Here is a 14,868-nt window from a genome sequence, read left to right on the forward strand (position 1 = left end):
TTTCAATACTTAAAGGGGGCTTATAAGAAAGGTGGAGAGAGACTTTTTACCAGGGCCTGTAGTGACAGGACAAGGGGTAGCGGTTTTAAATGGAAAGAGGATAGATTCAGATTAGATATAAGAAAAAAATTCTTTACTATGAGGGTGGTGAGACACTGGAACAGGTTGCCCAGTTGTGGGCAACCCAGTTGAACAGTTGTGGGTGCCCCATCCCTAGAAGTGTTCAAGGCCAGGTTGAATGGGGCTTTGAGCAACCTGATCCAGTGGAAGGTGTCCCTGCCCATGGCAGGGGGGTTGGACTAGATGATCTTTAAAGGTCCCTTCCAACCCAAACCATTCTATAATTCTCTGATTCTATGATCTATGTGATGATGGGATCAATGAACACAAGCTTTTTACTTTAGACAAAATCTATTAACCAAAGACAAAAGTTAACATATTAATGCAGGCCTTTTATCTCTGATAACACAGACAGTATCTATGTTACAGATAATTCTGTCATATTCTCTATGTGGGGACATTGTAAGACACTTTGAAAACACTTAGGAATGAATGGTGACATGGAACAGTTGATTCATTTGCTCAAGGGGACGGATAATGTGCAGAAAAGCCTTAGCACTTTTAGGCCACCAGTTCTGTCCTTAGATTGAAGCAAGATTTTCCGCTCATTAGACATTTCCTCTCAGGTGTTTTTAAATACATTTTGCATGCCTGGAAGAAATGTTCATAGCCTTCCCACTACACCCAAAACAATGCTGACTGCTTCACTTTTATTTTCTTGCTCTAAATAATGTTCTACAAGCAACAAATTCCTACAAAGGAGAGGAGGGGAAACAATGTCCTTTTGGGGAAACAATGGCCTTTCAATGTGTTCCTAAGAGTTTGTGTGGGACTTAGACTGTGATATACAAAGGACAGAGCAATTCAAATGGTCTGGTGAAAAAAAAACCCACTACCTCAATTCCTGCCTGAACCAGTGGTGCCCAGTATAAGCTCATGCAAGTCATTGTAGTATGAAGACATCTGGTAGATGGAGTTGGGATGAGGCACTTGGGGCCAGCAGAGGCATCCAGACTGCTTGCTGTCTAGGATTGCCTGAGTTTGGAGGTGTGAACATCACATTTTTCATTCTCCTTTGAACTACAAACATCCATGTGGTTAAACATGGGAACTTGCATATGCTCAGAGCACCTAAGCCCCTGAGCTCTGTAACAGCTCAGTGGCACCTGGGTAACACTCTGGTCCATGGAGAGGTCCAGCCTGGATGACATTCTCAGGCAGCATCCAGTACTGAGCTTAGCATAAAAACTGCTGGCGGAGGGGTGCATGAAATGCTTGTTAGGGCTTGTGAACCTATGAGCATAGAGTAAGTTAAGTGAATTAACACACAATCACATTTTAATGCCCCAACAAGTCAACTGAGTCAGTCCTTTAATCTGCTGTAGTTCTCTCTTTCCATTCTGTGAAGCAGAAATAACAGATTCCTACCTGATGAGGTTTTATGAGGTTAATAGCTATGAAGTGCCTGGGCACTCTGATGATGAGGGCCGTATAAACACAAAGATATTATGCAAACATAGCAATGCCAAACACTTGATGCAAATTCCTTGCTCCCAGTCTGATTTCTTCTCTTCCCTTGCACAGTTTCTCTGCCAAGTAAATATACTCCTTTCACATGAAAATACTGGCCACTCTGCCTAAAGTATCCTGGTTGAATTACCAGTTGTGTTGGTAGCATTCCTTCTTGGTATGCGTACCCGTATAAAAATGTTCGCATTTTGAACAGGTCCTGGGGAGACCTTCCCTGCTGTGCTTCCTTGTTGTCTGGGAGTTTTAGGAGAGCATTTTCTTTCGTAATGGTTAAGACTTCGTTAACAAACCCAGTCCTCACTTACATGGTAAAAGGAGTTTTGCTCTCATTGTGTTTTGTGATGTTGTAGTAGTGCAAAGACAAGCTTATTCATGTTAGTAAATGGTTGATAACCTAAGTGAAACTGAAGTGGAAAAAATAACGGATTTTACTAAATTGCCTAAACGTGCTGTTTTTGGAGAACTGCTCAGATTACTTTTCCAACCAAAGATTGCTCCTGATGCACAGGATTAAATAAACTAACCACTTGTCCCTGACAGTGTTTGCCAAGCTCAGATGTATCTTTGTGAATAAAATGAGAACTATAGGGAATGGAAATGCTTTATTTCTTTACTGGTTTTGTTTATGTTAAATGGCTGTGATGCTAGTGCCATTGTACAGTTTCTTGGAGAAATTATAGGGTAAAATGTCAAGGCGTTCCCTTAAAAAAGAAATGTCATTCCAAGTGTAGCAAATATCAGATTATTTAGCTGTGTAGAGCCTGAAGCTAAACGGGATACTGATTGCGTGTGAAATGTTGATGGTGGGGACAGAAGAACTGATATGGGAAGCCACATTCTTTTGCTTTATATTTTCAAGGGAGAAGTATTAGTTGTATAAGCATATGATTTTCCATACTCCTCATACATGTGTTTGCTTTTTAAGTATTCTGTCTTGTTCCTTAACTTCACTTGTCTTTATGTGATGCTTTGAAATAGATTCACGTGTGCACTGGATGACTTTGCATGACCCAGAAACCTACAGAGAGCTATGCCCTGATATCACACAAATCTAAATGGTGCTGCTTGTTTGCAAATCTTGAGGATGTACCTTTGATTTGAGTTGTACTAAGGAGTGCTCAGTCATAGTCGCTCACATTTGTGGTGCTGAGCACAAAGGCATGTGTGCAAGATGGATCTTAAATTGCCTTAGTTTTTGCTTGGTCTTATTCAGGAAAAACTGTCAGAGATGTCTGTAAGAGCTTCTGTGTATAATTGGTGGGTTAAAAAAAAAAAAAAAAGAACCTATATAATACACTACGAATACGGCAAAACAAACCAGAGTGCAGTTGCCTGGGATTTATTGATATGTTGATAAATAATACTCCTTGTATTTCTGTGTTCACCACATTGTCACCCCAGCCTTTGGAGCTTTCTGAAACACTGTGCCTGGTTATTCTGTCATGCAGGCAACGAGTCAGGAGTCGTTCTACTGGAAGAAGCAGAGTGGATTGGTACAGGTGATCCAAAATGAGTTTAAGTGGGTGGAAAGACCTAGGGAGTAGGTATGGTAGAAGCAGCAGGGGCTGTCTAATTCCATTAATCCCATTCTTCTCCTAAAGCAATGACCACTAATAAGGCAGTGAAACAAGGGTTTAGAAAGTTCCCCTGTAGTTCTGAAACTCTCCCAAACAGAAAAAGATGACTTTTCTCATTGCTCACCACAGCCATGCACCTGTTTGGCCTAAACTGGCACCTGCAGCCGATGGAAGGGCAGATGTATGAAATCACGGAAGACACAGCCAGCAGTTGGCCAGTGCCAACGGACGTCTCCTTATATCCTTCGGGGGGCACAGGGTTAGAGTTACCTGACAGGAAAGGCAAAGGAACCAGTGAAGGTATGGTTGGTGTGTGTCCATGTTGTGAGTCTTCTGTCTGCCTCTGAACTCCAGCCATCCAATCTCATGTTCCATTACCCTCAATGCTGCCATCATCAGGTGCTTTTTCCAGTCTTTCACGTCTAGAACTAGTAGTCGTCAGTCTTGTTTCCATATGTTTCTAAGCTTCATACTCTTCTGATGTCCACTAATGTGATAAAACTGTGTGCAACCCTCACCACACATCTAAGGCATTCTCAAGGTGGAACCATGTGTACCATATCTCACAGGCTACAGAAGGCCATCATGAAAACCCTGCCTCGAGTGGCTGTTTTCATGGGAAAAAAATGTGTCTTGAAAATTAAATGATTCCTGGAGCATTGGATCAAGTTTTCTCTACAGCAGTACAAAAACGTTTGGGTTTGCCTACTCCTTGCCACCTAGAACCAAATGTTTTGAGGGCCAAAATATTTACTAAGAGCCATTACACTGGGACTTTTGGCACTCCGGAGCTGGACATCTCTTTGCAAAAGTACCCAGATAAAAGACCTAGTCTCCACAAAGTATCACGATGTCAACAGCTTGCAATTTTAACTGAAATTAGAAGCAACTAATGAGTCGTCAGTTCAGCAGTGCATTATCCAGCAGCTTTATGTCTCACTGTGCTTTGTATAGAGGCAGCACTGCAAAAGGACCTGTAAGCTCTGCAAAAGAGAGGTGTTTTATCCCTCCCAAGACTTAGCTGGAGAAATGAGAAATTCAAATTTTCAGAAAGCTCTTCTGTTTGTATGTCAAACTTATTTATACGAGGTTAACAGATTCCAGTAAAATTGAAGTAATTGGCTATTTTGGGGGAGGAAGTTTTGTGGGTAAGAGATAAGAAGTACGCTACTGTTCTGGCAACTCACTGAACTCCAAAGTTTCCGCAGAGCTTCCTAGACTTTGGCTGAGAGCCTATGTTTACATGTTTAATTTAAATTAATTGTAGCATTTTTTTTTTACGAGCTTATCTGTCTTTATTAGTCCAAATAAAGGCCATAATTATGTGTGTTCCTTAAAACAGTGTGCTTAGTAGCAACTGATGACTGACACCAACTTGCTACAAGGAAAAATCAGCTAAGTGGGTTATTCTGTGCAAGCCTTACTAGACAGTACAGCAAGCTGCAGATATCCCTGCTGTTGTATTCAAAAATACTTCATGACAGATCTTTTTTTTTTCCCCTCTAACTTGCCATATGTTTTATTTTTGAAACATCTAGTTTTGATCTGTCCATTTCCTTTTAAAAGTCAAAATGAAAATAAATGGATGTATCCAAAGCTGCCGTCCAAACCAAGACCTCCACTTGATTTCTTTTTCAGCCATGCTTACAGTGACATCAGAAGTTTTAATTGCTGCCAAAAAGCTCTGCTAAAAGAGAAATCTGGGAAATACCCTAGTTATGTCATTAGAAGACCCCTCAAGGTAGTGCTTTGTGTAGATCTTAGGGAATCTGTAGGCTTTAGAGGAGAATATCTTGTCCTGACTAAAAACCACATCAGGACAACATCTTTATTGCAGGAGTAACATTGCCCAGCCTGAAAATGCATCTCTCTCCCCATCAGGTGACCATGCAACTAATTCTGGACTAGCAGCGTTGCATGGCTGCTATTCTAAACCGGAATGTATGTGATTGAATTTTATTAAAAATGGATTGAAATATGTTGGAAAGTTTTCTTGATCACAATGAAATAGGCTGGAATGTGTTAGAATATCCTTACAGCTGATCTGAATGAATCATTACCAATGTCTTGCCAACTCTCAGTAACAGTCATTCCTTCTCATCTGTGGCTGTGCTCCAGCATGGCATTTACCTGTGTTTAAGCACATCCCCGTTTAGCAAAGCACTTAATCACATGCTAACATTTAAGCATGTAATTAACTGCGATCGAAGTCAGAGAAATGGAAGTGTGTTCTTAAGTGTTTTGATGAGTCAGGGTACCTTGCTGTCAAAAATACAAGCAGATTCAGCAAGGCCTGAAATGAAATAGTTCATTTTGATATCCAAATAAATCAGGAATCGTTGCGACGGCAACTAAAAAGTTCAAGGTAATGTGTGGAAAGAGCAAAGTAGTTGACAGCCCAATTAAGGATTCAGACCTGAAGTTAATTTTAAGGAGTCAGATATTCTGATTAAAGCCTAATTTCTGATTAGAAGCTGAGATGGCTTTCCTATTGTACCTTCTTTATGAAGTATGCAGTCCATAGGGCCTGATCCTACTGTAGGTTAAAAACTGATGACACATGGATGGATTTCAGGGGCTGAATTCAGCGTGGTGAAGAGAGCCTTTCTTTGGACTTCTGTATCGGGATAAACGTCAGCTGCTGGCAACATGATAGCTCTTACGATGTCAGCTTCTCAGACATACAACTGTCCACCAAGAGGAGACATAAACTTTATAATTGTGTGTACAAACAATTATTTCTGTGAAATTGTCTTTTGCAATCACAGAAGCATTTTTGCTCACATGAGCAAGCCCTTCTCTCTGTACAGGCAGAATACAGACTCTGCTCATTTTCTCCAGGCTATCTCTTGCATAGCAATATCCATCATATTAAATTCTCACCTTCCCTGATTCACTCTGATGTACAATCTTTATTAATGAACAATCAGGGCACATATCAAATACTTTAGCTTTTCATCTGAATTTCTGATAAGAATCTATAAAACATGTCAGTAGTAATCAGAAAAATATATCCTTCATTTGAACCAAAACATGTGATGTCTCATGTTTGAGACATGTTTGATGTTTGATCATCAAATGTTTGAGACATCTCATGTTTGATGAAACAATTAAAAAAGAGCTAAAGCTCTTTTTTAATCGAAACTTCAATCTTTTCATCTTACAATAATGGAATAAGAAAGTTTTCATGAAGACATGGGAACTGTTTCCTTTAATCTTGACAGTATGAAAAGTAGTTTTTAGTATGCCAAATAAATATTAACAATCCAGTTGATAAAGTAATCCCCTTCAGAATCAAGCTAGTTGATTTTCATTGTACAATTGTACTCTATCAGCACAAAATGATTCGGAAAGAATGTCCATTTACCTAAGCTGCTTCTGATTATCTCTTTTAATACACACTTTGACTAAAAAAGGATAAAAAGTCAGCAGATTTCCCCCTTGTATTTATTTGAATGCAATGAACAAAGATAAATGAGGTTTTTATAAAATTACCAATAGCTTTTTTTCTATGAACGTGTATATACCCTTTGCTTTCCAGACTGTGCTAGTATGCATAAACTTTCTGCCACAAGATAGCACAGAAATGAAACTTGCCATCAAGTCCCGCTCCAACAGTGTACGTAAGCAGTTGCTAACTTTAAATCAGGGGTTAGTCTTATTCGGACCAAAAGTTCTGCTAAAATGTTTTACATAAGGAAAAAAAAAAAAGAGAGAGAAAAATTCTCCATCCTCAAAGAAGCATCTTCAGAGGCTTCTTTTTGTTAACAGTTAAAATGAATAGAATTTCTTTATGGATTTTACAGAGACGGCTAACAATTTATATCTGTTTCTTCTGGAGAGTTTATGTTGGGATGGTATATGGAGAAGTTCAAGGAAATATTATAATTAATATTATATAATATTAAAGGAAATATTATAATTTGAAACAATAAAATGGAAAGTTGTTCTACCAATCACCTTTTCAACACAACAAATAAATTCGAAGACTATTTGACTTGAATTCATGATGGGTGGGAAAAGATACTTTTGTTTCCCATTTCCCAATTGTAGGTTCTGGAAGAAAAAAATCTCACCATGTGATTTTCCTACAAAAGCTTTTGTGTTCCTGAAAGTTTCCTTCTCGTTTTTTTAGAAGTGCTTGATCTGCGAAACACAGAATAGTGTGCTGTAATGGCACAGAGTTGAGATAACAAAATTATTTGAATTTTTAAAATTAATAATTAGTCCTTGTTGGTGACAAAATGCTCTCCTTACTAAAGCCAAAATCTGGTGATGCTATTGCATACTTTTTAACTAGAAGTGTCCTTAAATAAAGACTGTTTGCTAAGCAGTTGCCTTCTTCATCTTCTTTATACACTGCAGGTAAAGCTGTGGCCACTGCTTATAGCAAAGGCTGAAAAGGAAACATTCTGGCATTTTATTTTTCATTCTGCCCCTCATTCCCTGGGCTTCCTTTGGGTCCAAATTTGTTGAAGCGGCCACCAGATTTTAGAACTGTGAGTGTATGAATTTCTAACCTGGAATTTCTCAGATGTGTTTTCCAGGGATGCCGAGCTCCCTGCTGACTCCCTTGGACATTACGGCATGTACCGACTGCCATCCGGATACCCAGGCTCTCCAACCTGGTGGTCGCTTTAAGAAACAGATGCCTCCATTTGCTTGTCTTCTGAAAGAAGACGGATAATCATAACACACTTTACAGATTGTATTGAAACCCAATTAAAACCTCTCATGTTTCTTAGTAGAGATTACTCAAGTGCAGGGTATGATTTCCTTCATTTTTCTCATTCCTTTTTTTTCTTTAGCTTTTTTTGGACTGTTGAACAAATTTCAAATACTGTTACCACTGACAAGAATTAATTTAATAGAGAAACATTTTCCTTTCCCCACTTAGGCATCGTTCATGCTGCTGTTCTCCACACTACCATTCCATTCTGTGACACGTCTACCTCACTCTTACTACACTTCTCTTTGCTAATTTAATGACTTTTCCATCCATGAACTTATATTCCTGTAGGATATAATGTCAGATGATTTATTCTTATCTTCAGAATGTAATTACACACTCTCTGATGTTACAATTTAAACAAAAGGCCATTTTTCTCCAGGTTGCTCTTCCCATGTTCATGTTTTCGAACAAAACAGTTACTGAAGCCAGGAATAACCGTGCCTGTTTTCCTGCTGTAATCATACGGATTGGCCAGACAAAGTACTCTGAAGACCTCAGGACACTAATAGACTGTTTCTCAAGATCAGTGTCAGAGATACGAATGTGATTGGATTACTTTTAGGACCTAAAGCTAATCCAAGATTTTTGTTCCTGTGTTTTGGCAGGAAAGCCCAGTAGTTTCTTTCCAGACGACAGTTTTATAGACTCTGGAGAAATTGATGTTGGCAGACGAGCCACACAGAAGATCCCTCCTGGTATCTTTTGGAGATCTCAGGTGTTCATCGACCACCCAGTGCATCTGAAATTCAATGTGTCTTTAGGAAAGGCTGCTCTGGTTGGCATCTATGGCAGAAAAGGCCTCCCACCATCACACACGCAGGTAATGGGACTTCATTTAAATTAAGTAATAGTTGTCTTAAATTGTATGTTATTACAGCTTATTGTTTTATTTCAGCTATTTCTTTCAGGAATTTGTTGCATGCTTGCAAGATGTTAAAGGTCATCTGTCCAGAGAAAGATAATCAAGTGACGGTTGCAAAATTTACACATTAACCTGGTGGGCTGTAGGCACAGGCAAAGCAGGCAGTTGCCTAAGGCAGCAAGCTGCCAGAGGAGGAAAAGGGTTTTGTGGGCTGGTGGTCACTGAGGGTCTCAGCTGATTGCTCCTAGCAGCATGAGATACCACCTTCTCCATCCAGTGCCCCTTGCAGCAGCAGCCACACTCAAACTGCATCAAAAAGAATCATCTCAAGCAGTCTCGTGTATCTCAGCCCTGTCTCCCTCTTTCAACCTCTGCCTTTCCCCTCTCATGGTAAGAGCAGCAAGACCGCAGTCTCTCACCCTCATGGGAGCAAGATCCACTTTTGTCTTCTGTGCTGAAATGCCTTGAGCCAGCGCTTCACATTATGCATATTGACTGTCAGATTAGACTGAGGTTGGTCAGGGCCCAGTAACTGGTGTATAACCAAACAAAATCAAATTTTTACAGAAAGCCACTGGCTTACTTAAGCAGAAATCAACATATAGTTATTATTCTGTACAACTAAAATGAAAGCAGTTGCTTTTCTTGACACACCTTGGCAAAAGCCATGTCAAGAAATCACCTTCTGGGAAAAGCTCCGAAGAACCATCCCCTTAAATAAGAATTTTGGATGTTATTTTCTCTACTTTCCATTTCAGTTTCTAGGCTGCTCTTAACCAGATTGATTAATACATTAGGGCATAACTCGCATTGGCAATGCAAAGCATCTTACTCCCACTTGCATCAGCAAGTTATCAAACTATTACAAGGTTTATATTAATATTGTAACTTAGTCTTGCCCTCCAATATTAACTGAAAAGCCTACCAACGAACCATTTGAGATTTATAGAAATACCCTGCCTTTATTTTCTTTTTGAACAAACAAATATGTTTATTACAATCTTTCTGAGTAATATGGTATTTTCTACATATTAACACACCTGCAACTTATTTATGTCAAAGAGGTGTCATAAATCTACACTTTCCCTGCCTACTTTTCTGCAGAATTAAAATATTTCAATAGGATCAGCAGGTCATAAATTCAGTGACACAGCAGTGCTGTTATTGCCCATTTTTAATCAGTCTCTTTTTATGGGGAGATTCAAACATTTAAAACTTAAAACTCCTGTGTTATTTAAATAAAAACTCAAGTCCTAGTCACATAATATTAACTGTAGATCAGAAGTCTGTATTAACTCTGATTTTACTTGTTTATTATCATTATTAATTTCTGTTATGGCACAGGAGTTATTACATGAATAGTTTCAATTGTTTAAATAACAAATGTAAAATTTAACACCTAAACCTCAAGTCTATTGAACTTAAAGCAAAATCTTTAAATGTAGCAGGGCTCTACCCCCAACTATAGTAATGTCTTAAGCAATTAAGAAGCCCATACCGACTTCACCATTGCTGCTGTTTTTTCTTTAACCTCATTTTTGCTGGCATATTCTAAGTGATTTGTCAGTGTCAGGACCTTTTCCGTTTAAAACAGCGTGGCTGTGTATCAGTTGAAGCCTCAGCTGAGAATGAGATGTTAAATGTGGGATGTGGCACATGTTTGTCAATATTACATGCTGGAGGAGGCAATGAACTTGCTCAGAGTCCTTGTAAGTGCTGCTTTTTGTGTAGCCACTAATTGAGAGCTGCCAAGTATATAAAAAACATCATCATGTGGACCAAAACATCAGCAAAAATGACCAGAGGGACATTTTTATTCAAACAATAAAAGTCATGGTACACTAATAAAAGCAGATCCCAAACCCCACCCTGGTCTGAAGAAATAACTTAATGAAACTGCAGGTATTGAAACACTATTGATATATTACTTGTTAATATTTAATTTAGTTTTGAAATGATCCCTTTTCCTAGATTTATTATTTTATAAACCTGTTGTCAATTAAAACATTGTTCTCCTTCTGTATATTTTTATATGAAGTCTAATCCTTAACATTTAATCTCACCATAGCTTAATAGCCTTAGGAGTCATTAAATAGGTAACCTGTTTTCTGTGTTGAAATTGTATGCTTGTCTCTCATAGTTAATACTTATGACACAAAACTCATCTTTTCTTTTGCATAATCCAGAGTATCTGCTGCACCCCATAAATCTACTGAATGAGTTTTATATTTCCAAATTTTGTAAGGACTTTCATAAACAAGACTTTGGCAAAATCTATGCTTAGAGCAGTGATACAATCTCCCCTGGAAGAATTTAATAAAGGGTCACATTTTTTTTCCCCAGCCTATCTAGTTGATGGCAGTAGTAAAATTCCAGCTGATAATCAGATTTTCTTCTGTGTTAGATAATTAGATATTTCTTCTGTTTAGATAATCCATCTTCTGTAGCGTGGGCCTTACCATAGTCTGTTCTCTTTCAGGTTCTTTGAATTGATCCCAAGGCTGTAGACCTTTAGCATATATTCCTGAATTTGGTAAAATGTTAAAAGTCATATTTATCCATGCTAAAACAACAAACTGTTCCAGATTCTCTTTGGGAAACTTTTGCTGCCTGTGGTGATCTGTCTTCTAGACAAGGTTGCCAGCAACCATGGACACTAATAAGTAGAAAGACAACGCAAGCTCCACATTTCTGTAGTCTTTGAAATAGAGCCTGCAGAAGCCTAAACTAGTTTACTGTTAACTAAAGGCATTTCTTCTCATTCTTCTCAACAAATCATAGTAAAAGTGACACAATTTTATTATGGTCTGTTAGATTTAATCTTCCTAGATCAAATCATTTTTTAAACTCTTTTTAACCTAGGCCAAATTTTGTTAAATCATAAATTTTAGGGATTGGCCATCACAGCTTGTGGGAGGCATTTTTCCATTTGTACAATTTGGATTTATTAACATGGTATTTTATGTACGATTTCCTTGCTTGCAATAACTCTAATTGCATATTAAAAAATCTCTGAATGTATTAAAATGCAATAAAGCACAATCCATTTGTGGTTCAATTAATATTTACGACTACTAACTAGTAACTTTGCAAAGTCATCAACATCCGCAGCAGCATCTTGCAAATATTTATAAAAATAAACTTTTACTTTTGGCAGGAAGCCCCAAGTAAGCATAACCCAGATTAGACTGTAACAACAGCAGCTCACCATAGCTGGATGCCTTGAAATTGTTTTCATCTCACTAAGCTTTAAGCATCTACATCTAGTATGTAGCAAGAAATGAATGCTTGTAAGGCACAATTCACGAGACATGTCTTAGATGTCAACTTTAGGATGAGGCAGATTGCATTCTAAGAAGTGTCTCTTTCTTTGACTGCAATCCAGTGGTTCTAGAAAACTAATTCAAGCTGCCACAGAAATGTGAGCACTTGGTGAGATGAACTTTACCTATGGTGTCTCCCATTACCTGTACCTTTTAAAAATCTAGTCAGTCTGTCCCATCATGCTCCAAAATGGAAATGGAAATATGTAGATTTTTCTCTTACTGGTTTTAACTTCTTCAGTACACCTGACCACCTTGTTCCTCAGTCAGACTAAACCCCATTGAGACATTTGCAGCAACCAAACAGCACTGTGACGTCCTCTGTCGCTGCCCTTCTCAGCTGTGTCATACCCACACTGAGAGCTGATGAGAAATCAGCCTAGACAATAGCTCATCCTCAGAGGGTCTACAGATATCTGGCTCACACAGTGTCATTCAAACCAACCTCTCACTAGTATCGTCTTAAACTTAAGATCAGGAAAGCATTATATTTTTTCAAAACAGATACTTACATTTTTAATTATGTATGTTTAGATTTTATATTTACGTTACATTTTTAGATTTTATTTTTTTGTGTTACATGTTTATAATTTGGATTTACATTATATTTCTTCAAAACAGCAACTCTGTCTCTGACAAAGCTAACTAGGATAGACAACCAAAAGTAGTGTCCTTTGCGGGTGTGCCAGCTTTTTCGTTCTCAAAAGACACTTCAGCACCAAATTTGAGTGATCTATATACTGAAATATAGCAAAAATTTAATGCAAGGCTCAAAACTTATTTCATGTAAATAAATAATTTAAAATACAGTAATTAAAATACTCTAGGGACAAATTTTGTCATTTAACATGTAAGCTATGTCATATATAGCTTATTTCTCAAAAGGTTGTTGGAAATAAGCACTTTTAATTTTTTTTAACTTGGCAATGACTGCAGAGGAAAGAACATGTCATCAAGTCCTTATCTTGGTTGACTTTGAAGACCATACCAGACAACTTAATAATATAACAGAAGCACCCGAATTTTGTTACAGTAAAGTCAAAAGGGATAAGAAGCTTAAATATTGCTGGCGCACTCAGCCGACACTCAGCAACCATTTAGTGCAGCAACATTTACTGGTACAAAAATAAGTGGTGTTGTTTCTTTCTGCCTGTTTTCCTCCTTCCTGCCAAAAACTACATGCTTATTTGACCAACCGGATGAGAGAGGCAAATCCAAGTGAAGTCAGGGAATAGAAAAGCTAAGCTGTGCCTCAGCTGCTGGATTCTGCTCTCAAGATGCCCTGTTCACCTAAACACACGATAAAAGTCGTATTAGATAAGGTTCACTTAACATTTGTGATGTCCGCTAGGCTTGTATCTGACGCGTCCCATTAATATATTACCAGCCAAAATACAATTATTGCAGAAAATCGGTGGAAAGTTATTTAAATAGGGAACTAAAGGTAGTTGCAATACTAGTGGCAAAATCAATGCAGTTGTTCAGCTGAAGTTACCCTGGCAAAAAATAAATATGTCCTTTTGAGGAAAACTTCCAGAAGCCCCCCTAAATGGGACTTATATATATTACTTTATCTCTTTCCCATCTTCATCTTCTATGATCTTTTAACCACTTTTGCTATTGCTTTAAGATAAAACCCTTGCTGACTAAGCAAAATACTTCTGCAAGACCTCTACCAAAATTTATTTACAAATACCTTTTATCTTGTTCTTGGTGACCCATAGCAATTCTGGCAAACAACCCGGTTAGGCTGGATACATTTTTCTGTCTATTTGCCTTATTAGACAAGACACAAAGAAGCTAACAAATAAGCTTAGCATCATACTTACAGTGCAATTTAGGCATGGTCCCTGGACCTCATGTTTCCCTGCCTATGTTTCTACAGAATGAGAACACATCAGTAGGATCGATATGCCCGAAATCACATTCTAAATAGAGGTGATTTCTTGATTCCTGTAATTACAGAAAAATACTTTCATATACTAGCTATTTCCAAAATTGTTACTTGCAGGTAGTCCAGGAACGTACTTGAGATACCAGAGAAAATCCTGTTTATGATGCTTCTGTAGATATATGTTTCTAATACTTGATATGAAGTATGTCTGTCTCCCTCATAAGACAGACCGAGAGCAAGAGACTAAGCTTGAGGAAGCCTGAAATACACACAAACATCACTCTTTTTTATGTTTCAGTTTGACTTTGTCGAGCTCCTTGATGGAAGACGTCTACTGACACAGGAGGCGAGAAGCTTGGAAGGACCTCAGCGGCAACATAGAGCTTTTGTGCCCTTGTCCAGCCATGAGACAGGGTTTATCCAGTATTTAGATTCAGGAATATGGCATTTAGCCTTCTACAATGATGGCAAGGAATCGGAAGTGGTTTCTTTTCTTACTACTGCTATTGGTAAGGATTTCCTGTATTATTCCTGAACTCCTAAATATGCCTTGAGGCCAGGTATTAATGCACATACTCAAATTGCATGGTAGCTTTGTGTGGTTTCAGAGAGAATGCTTGTAGGAGATGTATTTAGCAACAGGCTGAATACTGTTAGGCCCTAAATATCTCATAAGTATTTTGTAGACCTTTGTAGCAACTATATCCGTAATGAGATTCTACCCAGTGCCAAAGATGGATTACAAGCTTGAAATTCCCTGCTTCATTTTCTTCCTTTGATCTTCTTTTTATTTAGGTTTTTTGTTTGGTTGGTTATTTTTTTCCTCTTTCTGGAGCAGAGGTATAGGAATGATAGAAGACCACACAGCAGCACCATGCAACAGTTTTGTG

At 38.2% G+C, this 14,868-nt stretch overlaps 1 protein-coding gene across 1 annotated transcript in view; it reads left to right on the forward strand.

Moving 5' to 3' along the window:
* Window positions 1-14,868, forward strand: part of TENM4 (teneurin transmembrane protein 4) — a 355,432-nt gene that overhangs the window by 168,983 nt on the left and 171,581 nt on the right. Inside the window, exons 7-9 of the mRNA XM_075491203.1 lie at window positions 3,297-3,467; window positions 8,505-8,719; window positions 14,277-14,487. Coding sequence (XP_075347318.1) covers window positions 3,297-3,467; window positions 8,505-8,719; window positions 14,277-14,487 — 597 coding nt within the window. The remainder of the gene's footprint in view (window positions 1-3,296; window positions 3,468-8,504; window positions 8,720-14,276; window positions 14,488-14,868) is intronic.

The sequence above is a fragment of the Mycteria americana genome, chromosome 1 (assembly GCF_035582795.1).
Source record: "Mycteria americana isolate JAX WOST 10 ecotype Jacksonville Zoo and Gardens chromosome 1, USCA_MyAme_1.0, whole genome shotgun sequence".
In the NCBI taxonomy this organism is placed as follows: domain Eukaryota; kingdom Metazoa; phylum Chordata; class Aves; order Ciconiiformes; family Ciconiidae; genus Mycteria; species Mycteria americana.